We start from the raw sequence: 12,735 nt of genomic DNA on the forward strand, positions 1-12,735 counted from the left end.
TCCCTCTCCCTCCCCCTCCCCAATCCTCCCCTCCAGAGCTTATTGGGTATTGTTTGTTGTACTTGTTTATTTAGTGTCTTCTACTGAACTCAGTTTGCAAAGTCTATATTCTTTGCGTCGTGTGACTATTGGACTATCAAATGCCTCTATTTCATTAGCTTAATGATTAGATAAAAATTAGACAAAGACTTTCTTCAGTTTCTGGAAACACAAACATCTCCCGGTCCATGTGTGATGTGTGTGCGTTGGGTCTCGGCGACTGCGTTCCACCAGGCAGTTTATGATTCTCCCTGCATCTTCACTGCCTGCTTGCACAGAGCCTAGAGGTTGGCTGCCAGTGGGAGGTTAAGCTCCTTTTTCTGTTGTTGTTCTTTCCTGGTCATATTTTTAGCTCTGGATGTATCTGGATGGGTCCTGTAGACCTTTAAGAATATGTCAAGAGCTTGTCAACGCCCTGTTTATTCCCCAGTGCACCGCACTCTCCAGCCTTTTCCATTACGTTTTGTTTTCACCAACCCAAATCCACGCAGTACTATGCAGCCATGTCTGCAACCCTTGACTGTAAATGTTTTTAGCATTTTACCCTCAGCACTGGCAAGGGCCAAATTAGGACCATAAAGGTAGGCCTTTCTGAGCCAATCTTCTGGGGAGCTCCTAGACAAGGTCACAAGTAGTTGGAATCCTTGGACAGTGAGGCCCATTCTGCTCTCCCTCTACCTCTGCCAGGGATGCAGGCTGCTATGTGCAGCAGGTGCATCTACAGACTGAGGAAAAAGGATGGGAAAAGTGGGAGTGAAAACACCGCAAAGGCTGGGCCTCATGGTGATAGGAGGGTTGCAAATCAAGACCATTCTAGGCTACACACTGAGCTCAAGGTTGGTCCAGCTACATACTGAGACCGTGTCTTTAAACCATACACAGCATTGATAATAAAGCACTGCACAGCTTGCTGGTCTTCTGGGGGCGCAGCTGCTCTTTATCCTCACACTCTTCTTGGTCACAGCCTTGGAGCATTCAGCGTTCTTAGAAAGTTGATACCAACACTGTCTGCTACTTCCTTGAAGGGACACTTTCAGAGTTTCTTACTCTTGTCATTTTCACATTGGAAAGTTTAAGTAACGAAAGTTTGATACACACCGAGCTAAAGCCAAGATCAAGCTGTCCGTTGGAAGGGTCTGGGCAAATCCAATTCATACTTTGAGGCTTGGTGCTCTTTTAAATTCAAAGATAAGTGACAATATATTGTCACTAGGATGAACTCTCCTAGTGTGTGCAAAATGCATTGTAAAATGTATGTTGCTCATACTCTGCTCCAAAGGCCAGAAACGTCAAAAGTATTTGGGAGCTCTTATCTAATCCCTAAAAGATTTTAGGGTTACCTCTTCAGAGGGGGGAATGTTAGAGTAGCAAAGAGCCCCAAAGAAAGAAAAGAGAGAGAGAGAGAGAGAGAGAGAGAAAGAAAGAAAGAAAGAAAGAAAGAAAGAAAGAAAGAAAGAAAGAAAGAAAGAAAGAAAGAAAGAAAAGTACATGAAGTTGAAGTTGTCAAAACAAAGCGATGGGGAGATATGGGAGGTTTTGGAAGGGAGGGACTGGGCGTGAACTTGATCAACACACCTTATGTGCGTGTATGAAATTCTCAATAAACTTTAAGTTAAAAAAAATGTACATTGTTGTAGGAATGTCGGTTATTTTAATGCTTTGATGGTCTGTAGACTTAGAGGTCGTGACTACCACAGAAAAGCAAGTACTTAGAGATGAACAGTCTTCAGTTCCATCATAATACGTCATACTTTAATGTTTAATCTTGACTAGAACAAATAATTAACAAGTTACAAATTCAAAAAAATTGGAAAGGGCATCAAGATGGCTCAGTGAGTTAAAGGGGCATGCCACTCATCCCTGACAACCTAAATTATATCTCTAGGACCCACAGGGTCAAAGGAGAGAATTGTCTCCCGCAAGTTGTCCTCTAACCTCCACATATGTGCTTTAACTTGCATAAATACTTACACACAAAATAAATGAAAAAATGTCATACAGATTTGGAGAAGCTATAGAATAAAATTCAGTCACCTCTGACTTCCCCTCTTAGAGAAAAATATTACCACCAGTGGCAGAGCATGTGTATAGTGGGACTTACAGCCGTGCTCACTCCAAGAGCAGCTTTGTGGCCATATAACAAATATATGAGCACAGCCAATCCTCTGTATCCACAGTTCCTCCCCTGAAGATTGAAAATACTCTGTAAAAAATGTTGTGTTAGCTCTGAACATGCAAAGACTTTTTTTACATTATTGTTCTCTAAAGAATATAGCAACTTATTTACATAGAATTTATAGTGTGTTAGGTACTGCGAGTACTCTAGAAATGATTTAAAGTATTACAGGAGAACATGTGTAGACTATGTGCAAACGCTGTACCATTTTCTACAAGGCACTTGAGTATCAGTGGATTTTGGTGTGTGGGGGTGATTGTGGAACCAATTCTCTGTGGATCCCAATAATGACTGCATAGAATCTTCCCATTTTATGTGAGTGGCAGCATAAACGAAGTGCTGCATCTTGCTTTATTAGCTTAAGAAACAATAGCATGTATCCCCTACCTCCTTTGCTTCTTTTGCATATTCCTCCATGAATATTCAAAAGCTTATTTAGGCATCTCCAAATTGGGGGAGGCAGATGGTGTCTACGCTGGTTAGTTTTTGTCAACTTGACACAAACTAGAGAACTGGGCAAAGGGAAACTCAGTTGAGGAATTTCCTCCATCAGATTGGCCTGTGGTCATGTCCCTGAAGCATTTTCTTAATTGGTAATTGATATAGGAGGGTCCAGCTCACTGTGGGCAGTGCCATCCCTGGGCAGGTATGCATAAGGAGAGTATATGAGCAAGCCAGGGGAAAGCAAGCCAGTAAGCAAGTGGCTTTCCTAAGTGGTCTCTGCTTCAGTTCCTGCCTCCAGGTTCTATTGGAGCTCCTGCTCTGACTTCCCTCGGTGATGGTCTGTGATCAGGATGTGTATGCCACATAAACCCTTTCCTCCCCAAGCTACTTTTGCTCCTGGTGTTTGTCACAGCAATAGAGAATCCAAACTAGAGCAGTGTCTGTTCTTTCTCTCTTACGATTTGTGCTTTAGTGACTAAACTGCTATATATGTCATTGTTCACAAATAAAGTGGATTTAAGTTGAATATATAGATGTGGAATTGGAGGGTTCAAGTGCAATTTATAATTTTATAAATATTGCCAAAATACTTTCCATAGGATTATACCAGACCAGAGTATATCCTTGTGTTCTCAATGTTAATCTGAAAGACTGAATATGTTCTCTTTAGGTTACAAGCCCCAAGACCTCAAAGGTACTACAAAAATCACCCTCTTCAAGAAGAATGGTAAGAAAAACATTTTTTTTCCCTCTAATGTTTTGGCTTGTGTGTGATGCTGGGAATGTTCACTAGGCATTGCACATGCTAGGCAAGCAGGCAGGCCTTCTACCACCGAAGTTATATTCTAGCCCTCATCTTTTTGAGATGGTCTCATTATGTAACTGAGGCTAGTCATAAGCTTGTGATCTTGCCTTCATTTCCTGTATACTTAGATGACAGGCAGGTGCTATCATGCCCAGCCCCCATAACTATAAATTCTCTGTGTGGTATTCTGTGACCAGTTTCACTATATTCTTGACTAATTTGGGTCATGATTTATCATATAATCTTGCCGTTTGCAGTTTGTACATTAAACAGTGATACAGAAACTTTCATTGATGATACAAGGTGTGTAGTTAGGCTTCCTGTACACAGATATGAATGTCACCAGAAGCTCTCTTCATAGGACCAGTGATATCAGAGTATAAATTGATCTTACAGAGGCTTCTGAGATGCTCTGACAGGAAGATCCTGAAATGATAGGACTGCAATTAGTCGGAGACTCTGTCCCCTCCCACTTTAAATGCCTCCACATCCATTCCCTGGCATACTGCTGTATTTCTCGATAGTGATATTAAGAAAGTAATATTAGAATTGACCCCATTTTAAGATACTGTTTTCATTTTCTAGGGCTCCCATAACAACGTACAATAAATGAGGTGGCTAAGATAGTAGAAATTTATGCTCTTAAGATTCTGGAGCCTAAAGTCCAAATCACAATCAGGGCATGGCTGGTTTCTTCTGAGCATTGTGGGAAGATCTGCTCCAGGCCCCTCTGCTAAGCTTTTGGTGATGCTAACAGTCTTTGGTGTTTCTTCATTGGTGGATGTAGTGCTCCAATCTCTTGTCTTTCAACAGTGTTCTCACTGTGTGTGTCCCTGTCTCTGTCCTCTTCTAAGGACTCTTATCAGAGTAAGAGGCCACCTGTTTCTTGTTAATTACATTTACATGTGACTCTCTTTCCAGATAAGGTCACTTTCTGAGTCCTGGCTGTTAGGATTTCAGCATAGCGTTACCGTTACCAGTTAACATAGCCACTCTAGGGTGTGTCAACTCACACACACCTTGTACATCACCAATACCATCCCCTTAAGAAAGCACAGATTTAAAATAATCACTTGTGTCATGTCCACAACCTCAAACAAATATAAATTTATCTTTGTTCATCTCTTAGATCATTTTTTATGTGTGAGGTATACTATTTGGGTTAAAATCCAGGGCTTCTTATATGCTAGGGAAATACTCCACCACTGATCTATATAACCAGCCCAAGATCTTTTTAAATGATTCAGAATTTGAGAAGCTTGGTATGGGGGCACACCTCTTTAACCCCAGAGCCGGAGACAAGTGGATCTCTGTGGAAGACCAGCCTAGTCTACTAGCAAGTTCCAGGCCTGCTGGGCGAAAAAAAAAAGAGAAAAGATTCAAAATCTTGAAACAAGTGAATTTCCCTTTCTAATAAAGCAGAAATTTCTGATCATTAGATCGCCCCAGTCTTTGAATATACCGTTTAGATGAAAGCTCAGAGGCTCCCACACCAATGTACCGTGAAAGCAGACCCCTTTTCACTGTTAGCAGTCCTCACTCTGCTCTGCATGGTCTTAGGGGACAGAATTTCGAGTGCTCATATGGAATTCAATTTGTGCTAGCCCTTTGTGGCTGCTAACTAAGGAAAGGGGGTATTTGAGAAGCCATATTTTCTAATCGATCACTATGTTTTTCAAAAGGTTATTCATAAAGTATATTTAAGGAAAGACTGGGGAGATGATTCAATCAGTAAAGTTGCCACACAGCATGAGGAGCTGAGATCACACCCCCAGTACCCACATACTGTATGGTTGTGTGTGGTGGCACATCTGTAATCCCAGTGCTGGGAAGGTAGAAACTGGAGGATCCCTTGGGGTTTGCTGGACAGCCAGTCTAGCAGAATAGGTGAGCTTCAGGCTCTTTGAGAGGCCCTGTCTCAAAAAACAAGGGGGAGAACAATTGAGAAAGATACCTAAGGTTGATCCAGGCCTCTACCTGTACACACATGTGCACATACCTACAAACATATGCCACATTTAGCACCACACACACTCTATCTATCTATCTATCTATCTATCTATCTATCTATCATCTATCTAATTTTGCTTGATACTATTCAGTAAAGATACCATTAGATATTTGTCAGAATTAGATACTTGTCAGAAACGTGAGCCATTTGTCTGAATCCACTTTTACTCCTCATGATTTCAGGGCATTTTAGTAGTGAGGGCTGAGTATGGTCAAAGTAAAATTCAGGCTGTGTTTGGTCATTAGTCTTCTGGTAAACCAGAAAGCAGAGCTCCATTTTGGCTGACTATTGGTTATGCATGCTTGTTTTCTTCTGAAGTCTGAGGGTCCCTGGTTTGCCTTTCCTGAGAGCATCGCTGAACTAATATTCATCCTAGTTTGACAGACTATTCTAATTTTTCCTCACTGGCAGTCTGACGTGCCAGAAGGCGTCATAAGGGTCCACGCTCCACTTCTCTCCAAGGTGTCCATGGCCATTCAGCTGAACAGTCAGACCAAAGCCAAAGATATACTGGCAAAATTTCAGTATGAGAACAGGTGAGTGCCCCTCACTGAAGGCCACTAACATGTTGATGAGCTATCCCTGACAGGTAACTCACTCCTACAAATGTGGGTTTTGAACAATTGCAGCTGTTACTCTGAAGAATTTACAAGGAGATTTCAAAGTTAAAAGTTGAGACTAGTTAAACAATAGAATGATAGCTAACAAAGGCTGGTTTGTAAAGGAATTCCTCTACACAGGATTCTTTGTAAGTATTGTCTTGGTAACTTCATTTACTCAATACGTTTTACATTTTCCTAGAATGAAAAATATGGCAGTTAAATTTGTCAATAGTTTACCAATTTCCAGTTAGTGTCATCTAGGCTCCCTGGATACCACTGCTGTCACTTCTTTCAAATGTGTTAGTAATTGGGGCTAGAGAGATGGCTCTGTGTCTCAGAGCACTGGCTGCTCTTACAGAGGACCCTGGTTCAGTTCTAGCACCCACCTGGCAGCTCACTACCATCCAAACTCCAGTTCCAGGGGATCCAGTGCCCTCTTCTGGCCTCTGCAGGCACCAGGCACACACATGGTGCACTTAACACACATGCCGACAAAACCCTCATACACATATAAAAATAAAAATGGAATATGCTAGTAATTAGCCCTAGGATCCAAATGAAACCTTCAGTTCTCATCTTATATTCGCCAGAAGTAACATAAAAGGGCATCTGTCATCATTTTTGTCTAGGAATGCTTATCAAGTGTAAACAACTTGCCTTGGGATTTTCAAATGATAAGAGGAACCTACTTAAATTGATCAGTTTATTATTTCTATTTTATGTGTATAAGTGTATTGCCTGCATGTGTGTAAGTGAACCCGTGTCATGCAATGGCCCAAGGAGGTCAGAAGAAGGCATCGAATCTCATGGAAATGGAGTTAGGGATAGTTGTTAGCCTCCATGTGGGTGCTGGGAATCGAACCCAGGTCCTCCAAAAGAGCAGTCAGTGCTCTTAACTGATGAACCATCTCTCTGGTCCCTCAACTATGAATTCTGTATTCAGCAAGGCTCCCCATAAATAATGGCTAAGGAAGCTCTCAAAACAGAAAGGAAATGGTAACGAAGCTTGGAAGAACTTTAGAAAGGAAAGGAGAAAATCAGAATGGGTGAAAAATAGAACCACTGGGGATGGAGAGATGGCTAGGTGGTTTTTATTTGAGTCTTACAATCTTTCTGCACCTTCTACCACAATAGTCCCTGAGTCTTGGGTGGGTGAAGTTTAACATAGGAGTCCTATCCAAAGACACACACTGCAGTCTCATGTTCTCTACACTTTGGCCAGTGTGGCCTTCTGTGTTCATCGCCTTCTGTTGCATGAGGAACCCTCCCTGATGAGAGTTGAAAGATGCATTAATATTCTCTCTACCCCTTGTCCCATTGTGTTCCATGAGCCTTAGGTGTAGAGGTTCCATTATAGATGTGTCACTTAGGGTTGGGCTGAGGACAGTATTCTAAGTAACAGGTATCAATTACAAAAAGACAAATATTATGTGACTTCACCTTTATAAGGTGAAGAGTTCAAAATCATAGGCAGAAAGTGAATAGTGGTTAATGGGTTATGGAAGAAAGAACTGGAAATTGCTGTTTAATAACAGGCATACAGTTTCAGTTTTGCAAGATGAAATGAGTTCTGCAGTTGGAGTTCTGTTGATTGCTGTACAGCATTATGATGGCATTTAATACCACTGAACTGTAAGCTTTAAATTGTTAAAATCATAAATTTTGCTTTATGCATATGTATTTTAAAAAACAAATGGAATTGAATTTTAAAGTATGAAGGTAAAGAATAAATAAGAATAAGGCTTGTGCATGTCACTGAGTGATAAATACCAATAACTGGACTGTGTTGTACTACATATACATTTTATAATACCCATAGAGACTACCTACAAAGGAATATACTGAGAAACACCACAGATAAATTGAGATAGAAGCCTAAAAGACAAGCCATATCCTGGGTCATCAAGCAAACTGATTTAAAATAATTAAAATCATATTCTGGGGGGCTGGAGAGATGGTTCGGCAGTTAAGAGCACTGGCTGTTCTTGCAGAAGACCCAGGTTCAAATCCCAGCACCCACATGACAGCTAACAACTGTCCATAACTCCAATTCCAGGGGATCCGACAGCCTCTTCTGTCCTCTGCAGGCATTGCATGACATCGATGCATTTACCTACATGCAGGCAATTCACACATACACACAAAATAAAGATAATAAATAAAATATTTTTTAAAAAAATCATACTCTGACCATAAAAGAATCAAAGTAGACATCAATAACATGTAAATATCGAAATACTTTAAAAGACCCGGGTTTGAATCCCAGCACCCACATGGCAGCTAACAACTGTCCAGTTCCAGGGGATCCGACAGCCTCTTCTGTCCTCTGCAGGCATTGCATGACATCGATGCATTTACCTACATGCAGGCAATTCACACATACACACAAAATAAAGATAATAAATAAAATATTTTTTAAAAAAATCATACTCTGACCATAAAAGAATCAAAGTAGACATCAATAACATGTAAATATCGAAATACTTTAAAACCAAACAAATACTAAGATGGCAAATTTTGCAATATGGGTATTTTACCACAGTTTAAATAAATTGAATTGAATTTTAAGGTATGTAGGTGTGCTGGATACTTTCAGCTGTCAACTTGACACATCTGGGAAGAGGAAACCTATCACAGCTTAGTCATCACTTGAAGGATTGCTAGGTTTTGTCTAGCTTTGTTTAAATAAAGCCGCCGTATTTGTGTCATGTTGATAGGTGCATACCAGCGTGTGCTATGCAGCAATAAAAGTGAAAGGCCTTGCCTAAGTCTCTAGAGATTTGTGCTGAGTGGGACTGTCAATACAAGAAGGTTTTGAACTGTGTGTCCCCAGTTGTATAGCATTTGGGAAATGAACTGACAGAAATACAGACTAGGGTAGCAATTGCCAGGCTTTAAGGATAGGGGTAGGAACAGAAAGGAAAAGGGGAGAGATGTGTCCATAAAATGGCCACAGTGGGAGTCCTGGGGTCACCGAATCAATGTCCACATTCTTTTCATGAAATCGTAATTGAGTTTTGCAAGATTTTATTAGGAAAAACTAGGTAAAGGATACACAGGATCTGTGTGCATTATTTCTCAAAATGATAGTCAAATTGACAATTGCTTCAGCTAAAAAGTTACTTAACTACGGGGGCGAGGGCATGCAACCTTCCTCCTCTCAGCAGAGGTGAAGGACCATCCCAAGAAGCCAATCTCAAAATCACTCCTGAATTGCTATGAAGATTGGCGCTGATCTTTCGCATTCTCCTACCCCAGCCTTCTTGACCAGGATAGAAAAATTGATTGGGCAATTACGTTCTCTGACTTCCTTTTCTTGTAGAGCAGAGACTTGCAAAGAAATCAACCTTAGGTGGTTTTCAATGCACTAGGGAAGCTTAGACCTGTGGCATGGGCTGAAGAGGGAATGCATTCAATTCTCAACAAACAGAAATGAAATTCTGCTTGGAGAGAGCTGTGGTCAGTGGCAGGACGGTGTTAAGCAGACAGTCCCATGTGGAAGTCACCCCATCTTTCATGCGGTGCTGGCATGTGGCTAGAATTTGTTCTCTGTTGCTGTGGCTGCTGAGCATCCCCTCCTGGTTGGGAATTTTTCCCACCTCTCCTGAATTTATCTTCTTATACTCCTATTATCATAACTTCAGTCATAATAAAGTGTTGTGGGGTATATTTCACCAAGACAGGGTAAATTGTTTGTAATTACCGTGGATCTTGAAAAAATCCTAAATCATTTGCCTTCTCTCTCTTTAAATGTTTTAGTCATGGTTCATCTGAATGTATTAAGATGCAGAACCAAAGGTTATATGAAGTTGGAGGAAATATAGGTAAGCATTCTTCAATAATTTCTACCATCGTATTCTCTGATGACTTGAACAGAAATCTCTTGCTATTAGTGTAGAAGTGATTTTTTTTTAATGAGTTACTTAGATAAAAGTAAAACCCGCTAAGTTTCTGTGAGTTTTGTAATCTCATAAGAACAGCTGCATGACATAGCTATGATAGTCTCAAAATTAAAATGAGATGGAGTGGACTGGGGCCTTTGAAATGTGGCTCCTTTGCCAGACTCACATACTACAGAGCAGAACCAAGAGCTTCTGAGCATACCACCCTTTTGTTTAGCCTCCCCGTTCTGGCTCACAGCCTAAGCTCATTCCCGCTCTTTCCCTGTGAGCGTGTGTCAGAAGTTCCCACTGCTTGTGCCTTTGTCTGTGTCCTCTGAGCAACATGCTCTCTATGTTGTGTTCTCATTGGGGCCAGTGCCTCATCTCTGTGTCTCTCAGAGACATCCTCTCCTGCCCAATCGGGGCCTTGTTCTACACAGGCCTCACTTCTCTTCTGCACCCTCGGCTTTTCCCTCCCAACTGGATCAGTTCCACCCTTAGATGTTTTTCAAAGCACTGAGAGTTTAGGACTGTGGTATGGGCTGAAGAGGAATTGCATTCAATTCTCAGCAAACGCAGAAATGAAATGGCTTCTTTTAAATAGAGAGAGTTGTGGCCAGTGACAGGGCAGTATTAAGCAGGCAGCCATGTGGACATCACTACCTCCCTCATGTGGTGTGTCAGTAATCTCAACACTAGAGAAGCTTAAAACCGTAGAGGATCATGAATTTTAGATCACCTTGGGCAACACAGTAAGACTTGTCTCAAAATATGGAAAAAAATAAAAAAGCCATTTCTCTCCTCTTTAGAAAACTTGCCTGACCCCTTCAAGTCCCCTCCCATTTCTCCATTCCATCTCACTCCACTTTACAGCAAACCTTCTTCAGTCAGGTCTCTCCTCCCATTTCTTCTCTCTTGAAACCACTCCAGTCAAGCTTCCCTGTCAACACTTCAACATCATCCCAACATCCAGGTCACCAGAAAACTTGCGTGCTGAAGTCCATTCAGTTCCCTCCATCTTGGTAATTGCCTGACTTGATCTTTTCCCATCTGAAAATCACTTTTGAGTCTCTCCCTGTTACCTCTCAGCTCGAAGGCTGTTATGCAGTCCTTGGAGCTCTGGGTTGTTTAAGCACAGCTTCTTCAGTTGGTCCATCCATGCTTTTAATTCACCTGCATGCTAACGTTTCTCAAACTGGCTTCCCAGTCTTCTCCCTGGACCCCAGAGTTGTGCATCCAGTCATGAGGCACGCTGGCTGGATGCTAGGCATCTGCTGATTTCTAGGATGTCCTCCCTTCAGCTGTCCTCACCTCCTGCTTCCTTCTTCCACATCTTTGCTATGATGTCTTCCTGGACCACATACCCTCTCCTTCCCTGCTTTGCCTAATAGTCTCGTCCTCACCCAACTTACTTCATGTTGTACATGTTTATTTACTTTTATTTACTATCTAAGCACCCCCAGGAGAAGTGTTTGAGACTGGAGTAGTGCCAGTTACTTCCTTAGGAAAGCAACAAAATGGCCATTCCTAAAAGAATCTTCTTACCCTGTTCTCAACCACTGGAGGGACACATAATAGTAAAATGTAGATACTCATCTTGAACCTGGAACAAGTTCTCATCCTTTTACTCTAACTGATGTGATGAAAGTAGGGAGCAATAAGCCTGTGATGTTGGCAGTTTATCTTTTCCACAATTTCATATAAGATTTATATGAATTACTTCATAGGCTTAGGGAGAAGGGGAAGAGAAAAGGGATGGGAAGGAAGGAAGGAGAGGGAGGCTTTTCCAAGCAATTTTAAAAGCATATATATAACATATATGTCTTTTGCTGAAATTATTGACTACATTTGATGCTTACAAATACATAAATGCACACTCATAGGCACTTGCAGAAGGTACACTTTTGTATGTGTGTGTATTTGTGTGTACATATTTGTGTGTACATATATACACATGCATGTGGTTATCAGAGGACAACCTCAAGTGTCATTCCTCAGGAGCTGTCCACCTTAGTTTTTGAGACAGGGTCTCTCATTGACCTGGAATCCATCAAATAGGCTTAAGCTAGCTGGTAAGCAAGCCCCAGAGGTTTTGTTGTTTTTTATTATTATTGTTAAACATGGATCCTAGGGATAGAACTCGGGTCCTCATGCTCACACAGCAAGCTCTTTACTGGATGAGCTCTCTCCTTAAACCAGTGGGTATGCTCTTGAAGCATTCTTTGATTTTCTCTTTTAGGACAACATTGCTTGGATCCTGATGCATATATATTGGATGTGTATCATGTAAATCCTCATGCAGAATGGGTGATTAAGCCCTAGCCAAGTCTTTGAAATATGCCCAAGATGGATGTTGCCTTGTATTACATGCTAAGAAGATCCTGCATTTGGTGGAGGGGAAAAAACACACTGCCTTGACACATTTGCTCCTGTCATCCTTTCTGTGGTTCTCCTGGAGGAGTGATGTCACCAGCTTTGTCAAGAGGAACTATGAAAGAGGAGCTGGTTCACCATCTGAGCTGAACTTTCTCATCACATTTCCTTCCTAAGAGGAAAGAAGATGTGATCCTTCCAGAAGAAAGTCCAATGCCAATTACTAGGAATTCTAATCATTTTTACTATGGTGACTTTGCAGCAGAAATAAACTTGGTCCTATACCTAGAAATGGGCAACACTTCTAAAGTGAAACAAAATATTTATGCTCTGACTTGCTCCTGAATCCGAGGAGGAGGAAACTCAGCCTAAAGCAAACTGTGTACTGTGTTTTGAGATATATA

General features: G+C 41.3%; 1 protein-coding gene across 2 annotated transcripts in view; it reads left to right on the forward strand.

Moving 5' to 3' along the window:
• Positions 1 to 12,636, forward strand: part of Arhgap28 (Rho GTPase activating protein 28) — a 195,325-nt gene extending 182,689 nt beyond the window's left edge. For both annotated transcript variants that reach the window (XM_008834652.3, XM_029564301.1), the window contains exons 15-18: positions 3,330 to 3,386; positions 5,887 to 6,011; positions 9,837 to 9,901; positions 12,198 to 12,636. In XM_008834652.3, coding sequence (XP_008832874.2) covers positions 3,330 to 3,386; positions 5,887 to 6,011; positions 9,837 to 9,901; positions 12,198 to 12,280 — 330 coding nt within the window. In that variant the 3' untranslated portion in view covers positions 12,281 to 12,636. The remainder of the gene's footprint in view (positions 1 to 3,329; positions 3,387 to 5,886; positions 6,012 to 9,836; positions 9,902 to 12,197) is intronic.
• The last annotated feature ends 99 nt before the right edge of the window (positions 12,637 to 12,735 follow it).

This window comes from Nannospalax galili, unplaced genomic scaffold (assembly GCF_000622305.1).
Source record: "Nannospalax galili isolate Female #2095 unplaced genomic scaffold, S.galili_v1.0 scaffold155, whole genome shotgun sequence".
Taxonomy (NCBI): domain Eukaryota; kingdom Metazoa; phylum Chordata; class Mammalia; order Rodentia; family Spalacidae; genus Nannospalax; species Nannospalax galili.